The sequence below is a fragment of the Acomys russatus genome, chromosome 19, assembly GCF_903995435.1.
Source record: "Acomys russatus chromosome 19, mAcoRus1.1, whole genome shotgun sequence".
Classification (NCBI taxonomy): Eukaryota; Metazoa; Chordata; class Mammalia; order Rodentia; family Muridae; genus Acomys; species Acomys russatus.
Genome location: NC_067155.1, coordinates 23,416,743 through 23,432,244, shown reverse-complemented (window position 1 = coordinate 23,432,244; position 15,502 = coordinate 23,416,743). Strand labels below are relative to the sequence as shown.

Genomic DNA, 15,502 nt, shown 5'->3' with positions numbered 1-15,502 from the left:
GCACTCGGGAGGCAGAGGCAGGCGGATCGCTGTGAGTTCGAGACTAGTCTGGTCTACAAAGCGAGTCCAGGACAGCCAAGGCTACACAGAGAGACCCTGTCTCGAAAAACAAAACAAAACAAAACAAAACAAACAACAACAACAACAACAAAAAACCCGAAACAAAACAAAACAAAAAACAAACAACAAAAACAAAACAAACAAAAACAGTCCCATTCGGATTCCGTATAGTCCCTGTCCGGAAGTCGAGCGCTGCCGGAAGTGACGTTTTTAAGGGCTGGCGCCCGCGGGAAAACTGGTCGCTGGCTAAGGCGGTCTCACGGTTGGGACTTGGAAGCAGCCATGAGCCTCTGGGTGGATAAATACCGGCCGAGCTCCCTTACCCGGCTGGACTATCACAAGGAGCAGGCGGCACAGCTGCGCAACCTGGTGAGCAGAGTGGGAGGGAGGCGGCCGCCGCGCTCAGCAGCTTCCCGCGAAGCAAAGGGGAAGGGAGTGAGACGCGGGCACCCCAGTGCTGGTGAGGGAGTCCCCAGAGTGCAGAGTGTCTGTTGCGGGGTTCCCGTAAGCCTGGCGTGGCGATCTGAGAGAGGGCGTTATAATGGAGACTACTGAGCTAGCCCGGGCTGTAGGAGTCGGGGCAGGGGCGGGGCGAGTGTGTTAGTGCAGCGGGCAGTGATGGAGGCGATTGTGCTCTGGACTCCGTTCCTAGTTACTAAACTCTTGAGAATCATAGCGAAGTGCTTTCCGAAAAGGAGACATTTGAACACGTGCCTCTATCCTCTCAATATATGATTTTTTTTTTTGAAGAACCGAGAGTGAAGTGGAAGATACGTTTTTGTTTTTAATCCATGGAAATAATTTAAAGTAGAGCATTATACTTCGTTTATATGCATACCAGTTTTCCTTACAGTAACGTTAATTTTCCTAGCGGCAGGATGGATGCATCTTTTATTGGATTTCTGTGGCTAGTCGTACAGAGTTGGGGCTATATTTTTAGAGCAGGCTTTAAAATACTATTCCTACCTGTTAGTAAGTCTGCTTTTAAACACTGTCTTCTTAACAGATCAAGACCCCGTGCCTATATTGCTCTTCAGTTTGATAGCACTCTCTTACTGCTGCCGTTTCCATAGCTTTGCATTCGTGGTCTTAGGAGACGTTCTCTTGTGCTTCCCAAGTGGCCTTGCAAGGAAATTAGTGCACCTGCTTCTTAGGAAGAGGACCATTTTGGGGGACCCGGGTAGGAGGAGCATCTATTGCAGTTACAGAGATTGATTCTGCATTCCATCAGCCCTTGCTTCCAAAAGTTCCCTTAAGATAACTTAAGGAGTTCCTATGTTTAAACATTTAAGCATATAGTGTTGTGCCTTACATGCTCTGTGTTGTGCATGTAAGTTTGGTTAAATTAGTGCCCAGAAAATAGTAAACATTCCAGAGTTTGGCAAATTTTCTATTGGAGTTGGATGGTAAACAAAATGCTTTGGTACTTTAAAAGTAATTTGTTTAACCTGGGTCACCTCAGTGTGACTAGGGTAAAATGTGTTATTCTTTTTTTCTTAGGTGCAGTGTGGAGACTTTCCTCACCTCTTAGTCTATGGACCGTCAGGTGCTGGAAAAAAGACGAGAATTATGTGTATCCTACGAGAACTGTATGGTGTTGGGGTGGAAAAATTGAGAATTGAGCATCAAAGTATCACAGTAAGCATCTCATGTTGAGGGTTGGCAGATGTTTCTGGCAGGGATTTTCAGTCCTGGTCATGTATGTACCTCACCCCACCCACCAAGGCTGCCTAGTGTGTGACTTAAGAAGTAGTGTGTGTGTGTGTGTGTGTGTGTGCATATATGCGTGAGCGTGTGTGCATGTATGGAGAGCTCATGTGCACTCGTGCTCCATGTGTGTATGTGATGAGTAGGATAGCGGCTGTGTATTCTCTCTTTTCCATTTTGCTTAAGACAATTTCTTTGCCATCTCCTGCAGCAGGGTGGCTGATCCAGAATCTCCTGTCTCTGCCTCCCACCTCCCTGTGAAGGTACCCTGGGATTTTCACTAGCGCTTATAGCTTTTATGTAGCTATAAGCTGGGGATTTGAACTCAAGTCATCATGCATGCATAGCAGGTACATTCTACTCAGAGACAGACAGACAGACACACACACACACACACACACATACACACACACACACACACACACACACACACACACACACACACCTGCCGTCCCTGACTTGCCCTTCTCTTAAGTGCTCCTCAGCCCAGCAAAATTGGCAGTTCATTACAAATAGTAGTTTGTAACTTGTCTTGATTATACTTGTTTATCTTTTACTTTGTTAAGTTGTATTTGTTTTGAAGTTATTAAGAGAATATGCCACACCTTTTTAAAGTCCTCTTGGCCTCTAATAGAGTGTCTTATGGTATTGTGTATTGAAAAAGGAAAAGTGCTTAGTGTGAATGGAATGCTCTTAATAGAATCTTCAAGAGGGTAATGTTGAGTTACCTCAAGAGAAACATTGTCTTACAAGACAAAAGAGATGAGCAAATAGAAACAAGAAGTATCTTCTCACTTGGGAGACTTATTATTTAAAAGTGTTTTTCAATTTCAGTCAAAATCCTAATGTTTTAAAACTGATGTCATCCTAAATTCCCTATGGAGAATACATTTCTGAAATGAGTTAAAGTTGTAAAGAGGATATTTAAAGTGTATTTGTTCCCTTATCTCATCTGTGGAATCAGATTGTGTACCACAAACTAGCTTAAGGGAAGGTGAATCTATTTGAAAGGAGAGAGGGGAGGGAGGGAGGGAGAGAGACAGACAGACACAGAGACACAGACAGAGACAGACTGACTATTGAGATATATTGATTTTGAGAAATAGTAATAGCAAGTTTTCTGGTAAAATATACTTCACCAACTTGAGTCCTGAGTTTGAACTAATTTCAGAAGGTTTAGTCTGTGGTCAGTGGACTGTGTCTTTAGGTCCATGGTACAGCAGAAAGTTATAGGGGTGGGGTGTGAGTGTATGAAGGAGGAGCTTCCTCTGTCAGTGGAGGGGTAGCAGAGCTGGAGGCAGGAAGGAACCAGCCACAGATCTGCCCAACGATCCACTCCAGTACCACAGTCTACCTCTTGTAGGTAGGCCTTACTCCCTAACATTTCCAGAGCATCTCAAACACAGCACTGTCTGAGCACTTAAGTCTGTAGGGACATGGCATATTCACACTGACATGGGCTTCTTTTACAAGATGGCAAATCAGAGTTTGACTGTAAAACAGTAAGGTAATAATTTGACCTGTGAAACCAAATAGCCCACAAACATGCAGGGTGTATTTCAAATTAGTGGAAAGAATGAGGCAGCATAGCTGGTCACCTATTGGAGGAAAGTAAAGATGAACCCTGTGTCATACAGCTATGGTTTAAAGACTTATGATGAAATACTGTCTTAGAATGACATGTCTTAGACTCTGTGAGCTCCCCATGGGCAGGGAAGCCATGGAGAACATGGAAACTACAGAAAAGATGTAGCTATTTAGTGCATGTGAGTTTAGGTCTGTAAGACAGGGGATAAGCCGAATTAGCAGAGAGTGATTGGCAGAAAGTATTCCAGTAAACAGTAGGAAGATAACTTGGTCAAAACCAATAAGTAATCACAGTGCAATGTGAGTGGCCAGTGACGAGTAACTGGAGCTTTGGGGTGGCCCAGCAGTGTGAGTCTGTTCTGTATTAGAAAACAGCAAGATCAGAATCCAGTCAGGAAGCTGAATAGCCAGACATGTTAGATTCTTGCTCAGCTGATGGGGCTATAGTCAGGGGACACAGATGCACAGAATGTCAACAGAGTGAAAATCCATATGGGTAATTAGCTGTAGACTGTGCATGTTATGAGTTGGTACACATACAGTCATGGCCTCCAGCAGTTTTCCGGAAAGGATTGCAAAGACATAGTAGGAAAAGCAAAATAGGTATGTGTGAAATTCCCTCTTTTTATATTTTTTTTCCATGAAACACTGGTCCTATTAATGTATTTTTCCTTTATTTCTCTGTTAATATGGAAGACTGCAGATAGTTGACAGTGGTGATTTGGTGATACATAAAAAAGGGAAGACAGCCAATCAGTAAATGTTGAGGAGTTTCTTGTTTCATTCACAGACTCCATCTAAAAAAAAAATTGAGGTCAGCACCATTGCCAGTAACTACCACCTTGAAGTTAATCCCAGGTAAATTCCTACTAAATATTTTTTATAAAAGTAGCTAGAAATTAACAATGTTAGCAGAAAAGGAGGTTGGCAGTCTCTGTCCTCCAGGTTAGAGTTTTATTTTTTAATAATATTGTCCATGCAGAAGCACAGGATATAGGCAGATTAAAGTAAAGCAGCGTGCTTGACACAGCCTGGTGCTTGGCCTACTGTGCTCTTAGTGCATTCAAGTCTACGCCAGCAACAGGGCTTACTGTTTTCCCATAATTCTTGCATGAATTCTGTTAGTGATCTTGATTTATTCAGTGCTGATGAGCATGCGCAAAGCTATCTAAAAAGTTGATCCTGTTTGGAATGAGCATGGCTGCGGGCCACACTAGTTTGTGTTTCAGTGTCCCAGTTAGAGTGGTGTGATAGCCACCAGGCATTGCCGGGATGCCACTGAGATAAACATCCAGGTCCTACTGGGGACGGGTGCACACCGGGGACGGCCGTTGCAGATGAGAGCTGGGAAAATGGTCAGGGTTTTGTGTGGCCTAGGCATCCTTGGAGGAGTACAGGTCAGAGGCCCTTAGGTGAGTGCTTGCTTAAAGGAAGGGGTGCAGTGGAGGGTGCGGAAGGAGAAGGTGAAAGATCTTGCACATGTGGATTTGGCGGCAGGACCCTTGTGTGCTGTATATGAACCTCAGAGTAATCCTGAGAGGGTTCATCAAGGGAAAGATTGGGAATAGATCAAATTATAAAACTAAACATGTTTGCTCTATAGGCAACTTGGGAATTATTCTAACTTCTTGGCTGGGAAAATGGTCGCCAGTGTCCAGCTGTTATGATCCAGCTGTGGCAAGCGGAGGAAACCTTAAGGGCTGTGTGGGTAACAAAGTAATTGACAAGTAGGATGTAATTAGGTCTTCACTTTCTGTACTGAGTAGCGTATCAAGATATTTGTTAAACTGTTAGTTTTGTTGTTCAAGTAATAATAAATTACTGTGAGAACACACAGAATATTTTTAGTAGTAATACATTTTAAACTTGTTAATGAGCCTAAAACATCTCAATTTTAAAGGTTTATGAGTATAATTAGATATTACTAGTTTCAACAACAACAAAAAAGATGTCACCACAAGGCCTTCAATTGTAGCCAAGCATGATGGTAAACTCTGGAGGCTGATGTCAACACGCTTTCCAAAACAAAGCAAAAGAAGGCAAACTTCTGGCATTTCTCATGTAATAACAGATTAAGAATGAGAGTGTACTTTACTTGGTGAGTATTTGCATCCATATAACCATCATTCTGCTGTTGTGCAGTGATGCGGGGAACAATGACCGTGTGGTTATTCAGGAGATGCTGAAGACAGTGGCACAGTCACAACAGCTTGAAACCAGCTCACAAAGAGACTTCAAAGGTAGGTGGTGAGGAGGCTTTCTGTGAGGCTGTGGAGTGACAGGGCTCTTTTCTTATTGGAGCTAGAAATGAATACATGCTGGGCATCCATGTGTACGTCCTTAATTACAGCACTAGGAAGGCAAAGGAGTTCAAGGCCAGCCTCGTTTACAGAGTGACCCAGCTGCAGGATAGCCAGGGCTGCATAGAGAGATCTGTCTCAAAAGAAAAGAAAGAAAAATGAGTGTGAGCCCTGGTCTCTGCTTATGGTGTTTAGTCTTACAGTATTCAGTCTTCTGTCTGTGGTGCCTGTTTGACATTTCAGAGCAAGGTAATGGGAGCCCACCTCATTTAAAGTAAAAAACAATGTCATTTCAAAATAACTGGTCTATGACCAAAGTTTCCTGTTATCAATTGTGAACAAAGAAAATAAAACTAGCTGCAGTTGCATTTCCTAGACAGCCACTATTGACAGTGACTTTTGCCTGCTAGTATTTTTTATATACATGTTATTCTTACACATAAGAATTTCTGATGACAAAATGGCAGCATTTGATGTCAAATTCTTCTTCTGGGGGACAGTATACATTTGTATTTCTCCAAAACATTTATCTAATCTCCATGTTACTATTTTTTACCTTTGTCATTTTGGAGAAAATAGCATTTTTGTTTTTATATTTTCTTCTGTTATATATTTATTATTTGAATTATTTGTAGTTATTCTTAGCCCATTTCTTTTGGGTATACATGTTTGTGGTGTGTGGGGCCGTGATGTGATGATGTACAGTGCACATGTGTGCAAGTGCACGTGGAGGATGGCAGTTGACACTTCCTGTCTTCCTAGCTCATTCTTCACCTTGTGTTTGAGGTGGGGGTCTCGCTGAGTCTGGAGCTCATTGATTTTGGCTCTGCTGACAGGGCAGTGAGTTCCTGGGATACCCCTGTCCCTGCTTCCCCAGCTCTGTACGTGGGCACTGGGCCTGAACTCAGGTACTTGTGCTTCCAAAGTTAGGTGAATGCGGTTTTCCATTAAGATTATGGCTATATGAAAATAATGGTTTTCTTAGAACTTTGAATTCAATTGGTTCTTTTCTGTTGACCATTTTTTAAAAAAATAAATGTGAATTTAAATTAAAAAAAAAAAAAAAAAAAGGCTTTCTGGGAGTGTTTGAAAGTAGGAGGCCAGAGAGGGATTGGGTCTCAGGTGGGCCCCATATTTATTTTCAGAAAGCAGTGAAGCGCATAACCCTGTGCTGCGGTCTCTGCCTCTTTGTTTTCCTGCCACTCTGCATCCTTGTTCTTGTCTCGTTGTTGCTCTGCTCAGCCACTTCCATTGCTGGGCTCTGTGTGGAGGGTCATCGTAGCATTTTCAGAACCAACCACTTGCCCAGGTTTTACTGTGTTGGGTCCTGTGTTCCCATCTGCAAGGTTGGGCCCTGTGCAACCTGCTCCTCCTACTTACAACTTCTGCTTTGCTATTGGCTGTGATTCCCAGTGTGTCCTGTGGGTACTATGGGGCTTCACATCCTAACAGCTGGGGCAAGTGTTGTGGATCCCTCCTTTCTCTCCCATTTGAGCACGATGCCGCTTCGTTATCACTGTTTGTTCCTGTCAGCTTCAGTGTGGATGTAGTGTGACTTAGATGCTGAGGCGGCTGTGTCTGTGAGCTCGTTTAAGTGGAACCTGCTGCCGCTGCTATCCTTTGGAAGCAGCTTGTTTTTGAAAGTTAGATTTATCCGCTGCCTATGCATTGTTCCTGAGCCACTTAAGACTGACCGGTCCTAGGATGCATCCAAATCCTCCTGTTAGCTACACCCAATGGCTCTGACTCTTGTAATGGAGATTTGCAAAGTCTTAGTGAGTTTTTTAGAATTTACGATGCAGTGCAGCACATTCAGGTCTTATAACTTTGTTATCAGTGGTAAAGGCTGTAGTGACATTCCTAATTTAACTTCACTGTGACCAATGTTTCTTAGTCTTTTTTATTATAAAAAAAATTAAAAAATAGTCTTCTAAATCTAATTTGTTCCTTTCAAAGGTAAAAGTGGACTATCAATCATCTATTTAGGATTAAGGCCTTGTCTCTCAAGCCTTAATGTGAAGCTGGTTTCTTTCTTTTTGACCCAGTGGTATTATTGACAGAGGTGGATAAACTCACAAAGGATGCTCAGCATGCCTTGCGCAGAACCATGGAAAAGTACATGTCCACCTGCAGGCTGATCTTGTGCTGTAATTCCACTTCCAAGGTGATACCCCCGATCCGCAGTAGGTGCCTGGCAGTTCGTGTGCCTGCTCCAAGCATCGAAGATGTAAGTGTGGTTAAGCTTTTCAGAAATACTTGCTCCAGTTTTGCTTTCTGAAATACAGTGACACTTACTGGTCATTGAAGGGCAGCTACAGATAGAGCTGTAGGCCAGCCATTAGTAGGTGCGGAGGGATAGTGGTGTGTTTAATGGTGAACGCAAATACGGAACGTGCTCTCTTTCACTAGTCTTTTACTCTTAACAGATGAGCAATCACCAAGCTATGTGAAGTCTCCTGAAGCATTTAGTATCTTCTACCTCAAGCTGATTTACTTAGTTATAGGGGAAAATGGGAGCATCAAGGAAGGAGATGACATGAGAATCCTGGTCCCTCTGGGGGAGTCAGCACACGATTTCCCTTTTCATTTTAACAGCTGTTAGTCACATGCACTAGTTTCTCACAGTAGACAACTTTCCCACTGACAATAGAGAGTGGAAGATTGTGTGCATCAGCTCCATGTGTCACTTTCCTGCTCATAGTAGATACTGAGAGATCACACACAGCAGCAGCATATGGTGCCCTGCGGGAGGCAGAGCAGCACTGACAGAGCTGCACATCAGTGTTAGCAGGAGTTAAACATCCTCATTGTGATTTTCCTCTGTTAATGTGTCTCACAGATTTGCAGTGTATTATCCACTGTCTGCAAGAAGGAAGGTCTGGCCCTTCCCTCGAAATTGGCTCATAGACTGGCCGAGAAGTCGTGCAGAAACCTCAGAAAAGCCTTGCTTATGTGTGAAGCTTGCCGAGTGCAGCAGTGAGTGAGCTGTTCCCACAGGGAGCGTTCTGGGATGTGGGAGGGACTTGGTCATTGATTTCTTTTTGTTTCACAGATACCCTTTTACTGAAGACCAAGAAATCCCCGAGACAGACTGGGAGGTGTATCTGAAGGAGACTGCCAATGCTATTGTCAGTCAGCAGACGCCACAAAGGTAAAACAGTGTGAGGGAGGCAGAGATACCATGACATTTACAAGTATAAGCTAATCTTGAGCCTTATTTGAAAGGAAAAAAAAACAGCACTTAAGATCTAAAATATAGTAGCCAAAGTACTTAGTGTGTGGTTTTCCGTGATCTGTCAACATATAAAATTGAACCGTACTTAATAAATTTTGGACTGTTTTCTTTTTTGTTCCAGAATGTTCAGTAGCTTAGTTTTAGTCCATAGCATGGAGTGCCTAGTGTGCTTAGACTGAATGAACAATCATAATTGCTGTACTTGCTTTGAAATTGATGCAGAATGTGCTAGAAAGACACTGTGCTTCCAGCTCTCATCCTAATTTAACCAAAGATCCTAGGCGGGTAGGTGCCTTCACATTAGGTTCCCAGCCTTTTCATTTGCTGTTGTGCAAGGGTACTTGTGCTTTGTTGCTGTTGTGCAAGGGTACTTGTGCTTTGTTGCTGTTGTGCAAGGGTACTTGTGCTTTGTTACAGAGAACAAAGAGTCTGTGCGATGCAGCTCTGGAGCTAGAGAACATGCCATGTCCAAGGATAGGCTCTGGGAAGAGAAATACAAAGGACTTAGAAAACTTCATTTTGTCACGAATTCTAAAGTTGTTCTTGCTCCCGCCTGTGGGTCCGTTACTCACAGAGTACAGTACTGAGAATGCCTCCGTTGCTAGCTTGCCTTATGGCAGCTTGACTGAGACAGTCTCTTCATCTGAACAACTTGGTCAGGTTTGAAGTTCTCCTAATACTGCAGTGTAGCATTTCTTCAGGCTCGTGGGAGCACAGCCTCATCCTTGGGCCTTAAGGGGAGTTGATCATTTTAGGTGCAGAGTAGACCTGAGTGCTGGCACCAGAGAGAACCTGACTGTCCTGCTTGAGATGAAAGCCTTGGTGAAAGCAGCGAGCATTTCTCTTGTCGGTTGTGTCTGATGAGTTAGGGTTTTACAGGCCTCTTACCAGCGTCACTCAGTGGAGCTGGGCGGTGAGGCATCCTGGGTACTCCTGTACCCTAACCCTGGGTACTGACTGTGGGATGGAAAGGAGCTTGAATGTTTACTTTTAAGAAAACTTTTAAATCCCTGTCTTGATTGACATGGAGTGGAATCGGCAGTAGCTTACTGAGAACCGTGGGTAGTTGTTTTCACTTTTGGTCAGAACATTGGGGGAATATTGTTGTTTATTCTTGTTCTGACATGCAATGTGCGCATTTCCTTCACCCACTCCTGAAAGTGTCGTCAGGAAGGCTTGAGTTAAGGGTTCACAGGTTTGACCCCCGTGTTGGCTTAGCCTGGCTGTGCTTCCCTGGGAGCTCTGGCCTGTCCCTTCTATACTAGTCAGCTTTGTGTCCCCGCTGTGTTGTTTATATACTTTATGCTCATATCCCTTCATCACTTGGGTGATTGATGGTGGCTGTCCAGTCTTCACAGCCAGTCTGGATACTTAAGTCGTACAATTCAGTTGTGTCTAGAGAAGATGCATTAACATAGTGCTTGGTGTGTCAGTAAAGTGAGTGTCTTCAGGTCCTGATGTGAATGAGCTTAAGCTTTACATTTCAAGGTCGTTTTTCTTCTTAAAGTTATCATCTCTCTCTCTCTGCATGCGTGTGTATACAGCCATGACTGTGTCAGTATCTGGAGGTCAGAGAATGACTTCCGGGAGCCCATTGTCTCCCTCCACCATGGGTTCTAAGGGATCAAACTCAGGTCCTCAGGTTTGTACAACAAACAGATTATCTACCAAACTTGGCAGGCCCTGGAATTTTGATTTCTCTCTAGTAGTCTTGTGAGTGATATAATAGCCCTTATTATAAATACCTACTGTTAAAAAGGTATGAAAAAAAAACTTTTTAAAAAATGAATTGGTCCATGACCATGGTGGTGTATCCTAGGAGGCTGAGGGTGGAAGACTGCTCCTGATTCAAAGCTAGCATGAGTTAGATAGTGAGGTCCAGGCCACTTGGGCCACCAAATGAGACTGTCTGAAAAGACAAACTAAAGTAGGTGGGGCTTGGGCTGTCTGTCCTTCATACAGCACAAGCCGTCAAGGTGATATAGCAAGTAAGAAAATGGACCTGTACTGGCTGATGCGTTAAAATTGCTTCTTGCTTTTTATCACAAAGTAGCAATTTCTTTGTTTTATATAGGCTCCTTGAAGTCCGTGGGAGGCTCTATGAGCTTCTAACTCATTGTATTCCTCCTGAGATAATAATGAAGGTAAGTAGCCCCGTTTTATGTCCTGAACTTTTATAACTGTAAGATGGACACTGGCTGCGTGATCACAGAACTTTTGAAATGCTGAGATATAACATTATTGCTAACATTTCAGTAATCCTGTGCATTAGGGGAGCACTGAAAAAGGAAGGGAGGACCCCAGTTGTGACAGTATGTTATAGGGAGTGACAAGTGGGACAAGTGAAGAAGATTTCAGAGTGTTATGAGTCTCTAGAGGAAGGAAAGTGAGATAATAATAATGGAAGTGAGCTATGCACAACTATGGACAGCTGCTCAGGGAAAGGCCCTCCTCAGCTGACATGTGGAGAAATGAGACTGAAGACAGGTACAGTCTAGGTCTTATAGGATTGGCCTCCTGGCCACTTGGCTAAGTTTACTGATTTTGGATATTAGGGCATTTGTGGGATTTTGTTTGTTTCTATCAAAATTGCACAGTAATGTGAATAAAATCAAATGATACTGGAAAGACAGAGAAAAATGTGCTCTCTTACATACAGGAGTTAATATGTAATTCCTAGTAACAAGTGCCGTGTGTGTGTGTGCGTGCATGCATGGGTGTTACTAGTGTGTAGTCTGTTCAATCTATTGAGTTTTCATTCAACAGTATAGGACAAATGATACCTCATTGTATGACCATGTCAGTTTCTTGAAGATGAGCTTTGTTGGTGAAAATTTGGATTGTCTACAGATTATTATTATTTTTGTAATGAATGTGGCAGTAACTACCTTTGTGCTTAGATCCTTGCACTCCTATGCAACTGCGTACAGCAGCTCTTAAGTTATGTTAGGTTTCTTCCTGATAAACACGTCATAAGTTGAACATGTTATGTCTCAGAATGGCATAGCCAGATACTGTGGCCACACCTCTAGCTCCAGCCACTGGGATGAAGTATAAGGATATTTTGAGCACATCAACCTGGGCAACAGTGAGACTTGGTCTTAAAGAGTAGAACATTTAGCACCGCTTACTTGCCCATCAAGCAGCACAGGTTAGTGATGATATGCTGTAGGGTATTGACTGTTGCCATCAGGATTATGTGGTACTGCCATTGCTCCCCGCTTGGCACCAGGGTCTCAAGAGAATATTATATTACATATTTCTAGCATGGAAAAAGAGTATGTGTGCATTTATAATTTATATATATATATATTCTTAAATACATATGTACAACCTGCTCAGTCTGCATACTGTCACTTGTATTAATATACAGTTTCTGCTGCATGTACTTTATTTTGCATTATCAGTAAAGCGAAAACCTCATGCTGTGGCAAGGGGCTTTCTGTGTTTGGCAATGGAAGACCTTGAATAAGTACCAGGTTTTATTATACATGTTGGTTTTAAGTTTTTTGGCTTTGATTCACACAAATGAAGTAACATGTTTCTCATACATATATACATATGCTTGTATATATTCACCTGCATATACATATAAAAACTATATTAAAGCTTTACCTTTTGTGAGCGAGAGGCATAAGCATGTTTGGCTATTTTTCTCATGATTGCGTTTTATGTCACCCTTACTTCCTGTAGGGCCTACTTTCAGAACTCTTACATAACTGTGATGGGCAGCTGAAAGGGGAAGTGGCACAGATGGCAGCCTATTATGAGCATCGACTACAGCTGGGCAGCAAAGCCATTTATCATTTGGAAGCATTTGTGGCCAAGTTTATGGCACTTTATAAGAAGTTCATGGAGGATGGACTGGAAGGCATGATGTTCTGACTCAGCCAACAGGTCTTCCAAACACCTCAGAGATTGGGTTTATGTAAATTTATGCTGGGCTGTGGGTACAATAAACTAGCTTTACTTATGGATTGTTATTGTTGTTTTAATTCTCTCCTAAGTATAAATCTAATTTTTTTATTTTTATGTGTATGAATGTTTGCATTGTGAGTATGTGTGCTTGTGTACCATGTGAATGCCTGGTGCCTCAAGAGGCCAGAAGAGGGTGTTGAATCCCCTGGAACTGGAGTTACAGATCATGTGACTACCATGTGCATACTGAGAACCAAACATGATCCTTTGTAAGAACAAGTACTTTTTATCCCCTGAGCCATCTCTATAGCCCCTGAACTATAAAAGACATCCATGATCTTGTCCTTAGTGTTGTGGTATATTGGTTGAAAGATGATCCTGTAACAAAAATGAGTGTAAGTCTAGAAGGTGGACACTGAAATTTCCGGATCCCTGTGATACTTGACAGTGAATTACACAGAGACTGTTGTACAGAGTTCACATAACTCACAGGACCTCTTTAGAATGTTTCCTTGGCTGCATGAAGCTCAGGGAGGTTATGAGCTGCCATTCTTTCTCTCCTGGAAGCCTTTCTTAGGTTAATCTCTGAATTTCCAGCTTCCAACCAGACACTGCAGAAAATACTCAATTCTTCTAGACTATCTTCTATTCCTTAAGTCTTTGAGTTTTGGTCATAAGAATAATGTAACACTTTGGACCAAAGATTTATCCTACTAGTCCTGCTCTGGAGGATGAGGCACTCTCCACAGCCATCTTGCCCTTGGTGCCATGGTCAACAGATAGGAAGGTGGCCCAGACACTAAAAAACCTGCATGCTGAATATCAGGAGCTTGGCTTTGAGTAGTCAGGAAAGTTATAGTGGGATCTCTCCAGGGACAGGGCTCCTAGGTATCCCAGGACATAGTAAAAAGCAATTGATTGATCCTGGTTGACTATGATAATTTTTCAACACAGGAACATCTCTCACCTTAAGGTGAATAAGACTATTCTGGAGCCAAATACGAGAGACTGCCCTGAAACATGGATTTGGGTCATTCCAAATTCCACATTCCAATGTGGAAGCAGTAGTATTTATAGTATCAGAAGAGTCATGAATGCTATTCAGTTAGACATTAGAAAAGTGGGTTATGGCAATGCATAGAAAACTCAAGCTATTGGCCACAGATGCTTTCAGGTGGAAATCTTAACATTGGGCCTGGTATAAGCTTGTGTTCTAATGAATACATTCCTAAAGGTATTCATTAGTCATAGGACATTAGGGCCAATAAAGAGGTGGGCAAGGAATGGCTAGTAGGGGCTAAAAATAGCCCAAGATAGAATTGTTATTCGGCTGTGGACATTCCAACGTCTTCACATAACTACAGTTCTGTGGGAAGGATTGTAAGCTTTGTCACAGGTGAAAGCAATCTTGGTGGGCTTTGCCCTTGGACTTTGACACTCCCTGAGATTAACCTTGAGATAGGGTGGAGCCATCCTAGGCCTGGAATTCAGGAAGCAGACCTGGGGACTCCACTTGATTATTGTGTTTCTAATCGACCCGACCCTCCATGGGAGGAGGAGACCCTTGCACCTGAGAGACAGGCAGAGAGGATGAGAGGAGGGAGCAGGTTTGGAGGGAGCAGCTCAAGTGCTCGTGGATCGGCAAAAGGATCAATGAACAGGCCGGACCAGCGCGCAGGTCAGAGACACCTAGGGACCCATCCCATGGAACAGATACTGGAAGGTTCACTCTTGTTTCCCTTTAACCTTTTTCTCCCTCTTTGTAAGATAGTTGGGTTGTATAATAAAGTTTAATCATTAAGAAACAGAGCCAACACAGTTCTAATTGGTCAGTCAGACTTTGTACACATAGCTTCCTCCTAGGAATTCTTATTCATGTGATGAGGTAGGTGGTGAGGTTCAGGGTGTGCCACACTGTCAAAACAGATACTACCACCGAATTCCACAGATAAGTTGAATAAAAGAACAGATGAAGATGACAGGTGATTGATAACCAGCAAACACTTCAGTGTTATCGCTGCTTTTAGAAACTTGAAGGCTATGATTTTAGTAATATTCCCCATCCCATACCCCCAAAATAAATAATAGAAAAAGCCACAGTGAATACAAGTCCAAATATTACTTGCTGGGTGATGCAGATGACCCTACTGAGGTAGTGAATGAGGAATACGTAGAAAAAGGGGCAGCAGAAGGTAGTCAAGATGCAGCTTGGAGCTCTGGTTTGCCCTGGGCAGCCTGTGGATCTCAGTTCTATACAAAGTGATGCGAAGCCACAGCTGTGCAGACCAGCGGATCCTCGAAGGTGAGACAGATCATTTGTTTGGGGTTAATCTCACGGTTGAGGTGCTCTTAAATTGGGCACTGGATACACACTTGTATTTCATAAAGAAGAAATTGTCAGGCTTTAAGTTTCAAGAAATGGCCATCATTAATGAAATGATTGAAATGTCTATCATTAATAAAAAGATCAAAGAAAATGCAGGAGGAATGCATATGGATGCAGTGACACATGTCTGTACGCACAGAAGTCCCATTAAAGCATGAAACCAGAAGCTATAATGTACAGAAAGGAACTGTGAGTTAAAAAAAAAAAAAAAAAAGAAACAAACAAACAAACAAAAAAACCAACCCTGATACAACATTATGAGACAAAGAACTTAGAAATGGCCATCTATCGCTGGGTATGGGGCCTACC

At 42.7% G+C, this 15,502-nt stretch overlaps 1 protein-coding gene across 1 annotated transcript; it reads left to right on the top strand.

The window, feature by feature from the left end:
• Positions 1-274: 274 nt before the first annotated feature.
• On the top strand, positions 275-12,866 carry Rfc3 (replication factor C subunit 3). The gene is made up of 9 exons (XM_051162820.1): positions 275-429; positions 1,561-1,698; positions 4,145-4,212; positions 5,497-5,594; positions 7,700-7,881; positions 8,494-8,630; positions 8,707-8,805; positions 10,964-11,033; positions 12,583-12,866. Exons 1-9 carry the CDS (start codon positions 343-345, stop codon positions 12,772-12,774), a joined length of 1,071 nt encoding a protein of 356 aa, XP_051018777.1. The 5' UTR covers positions 275-342; the 3' UTR covers positions 12,775-12,866.
• Positions 12,867-15,502: the final 2,636 nt, after the last annotated feature.

What these genes read in the sequence shown, in the direction of transcription:
- Rfc3 (XM_051162820.1), top strand. Translation starts at nt 343, where the DNA reads ATGAGCCTCTGGGTGGATAAATACCGGCCGAGCTCCCTTACCCGGCTG. An exon ending in TTGAGCATCAAAGTATCACA is followed by an intron (nt 1,699 to 4,144) that starts GTAAGCATCTCA and finishes TTTCATTCACAG; the next exon opens with ACTCCATCTAAAAAAAAAAT. An exon ending in CTGCTCCAAGCATCGAAGAT is followed by an intron (nt 7,882 to 8,493) that starts GTAAGTGTGGTT and finishes TGTGTCTCACAG; the next exon opens with ATTTGCAGTGTATTATCCAC.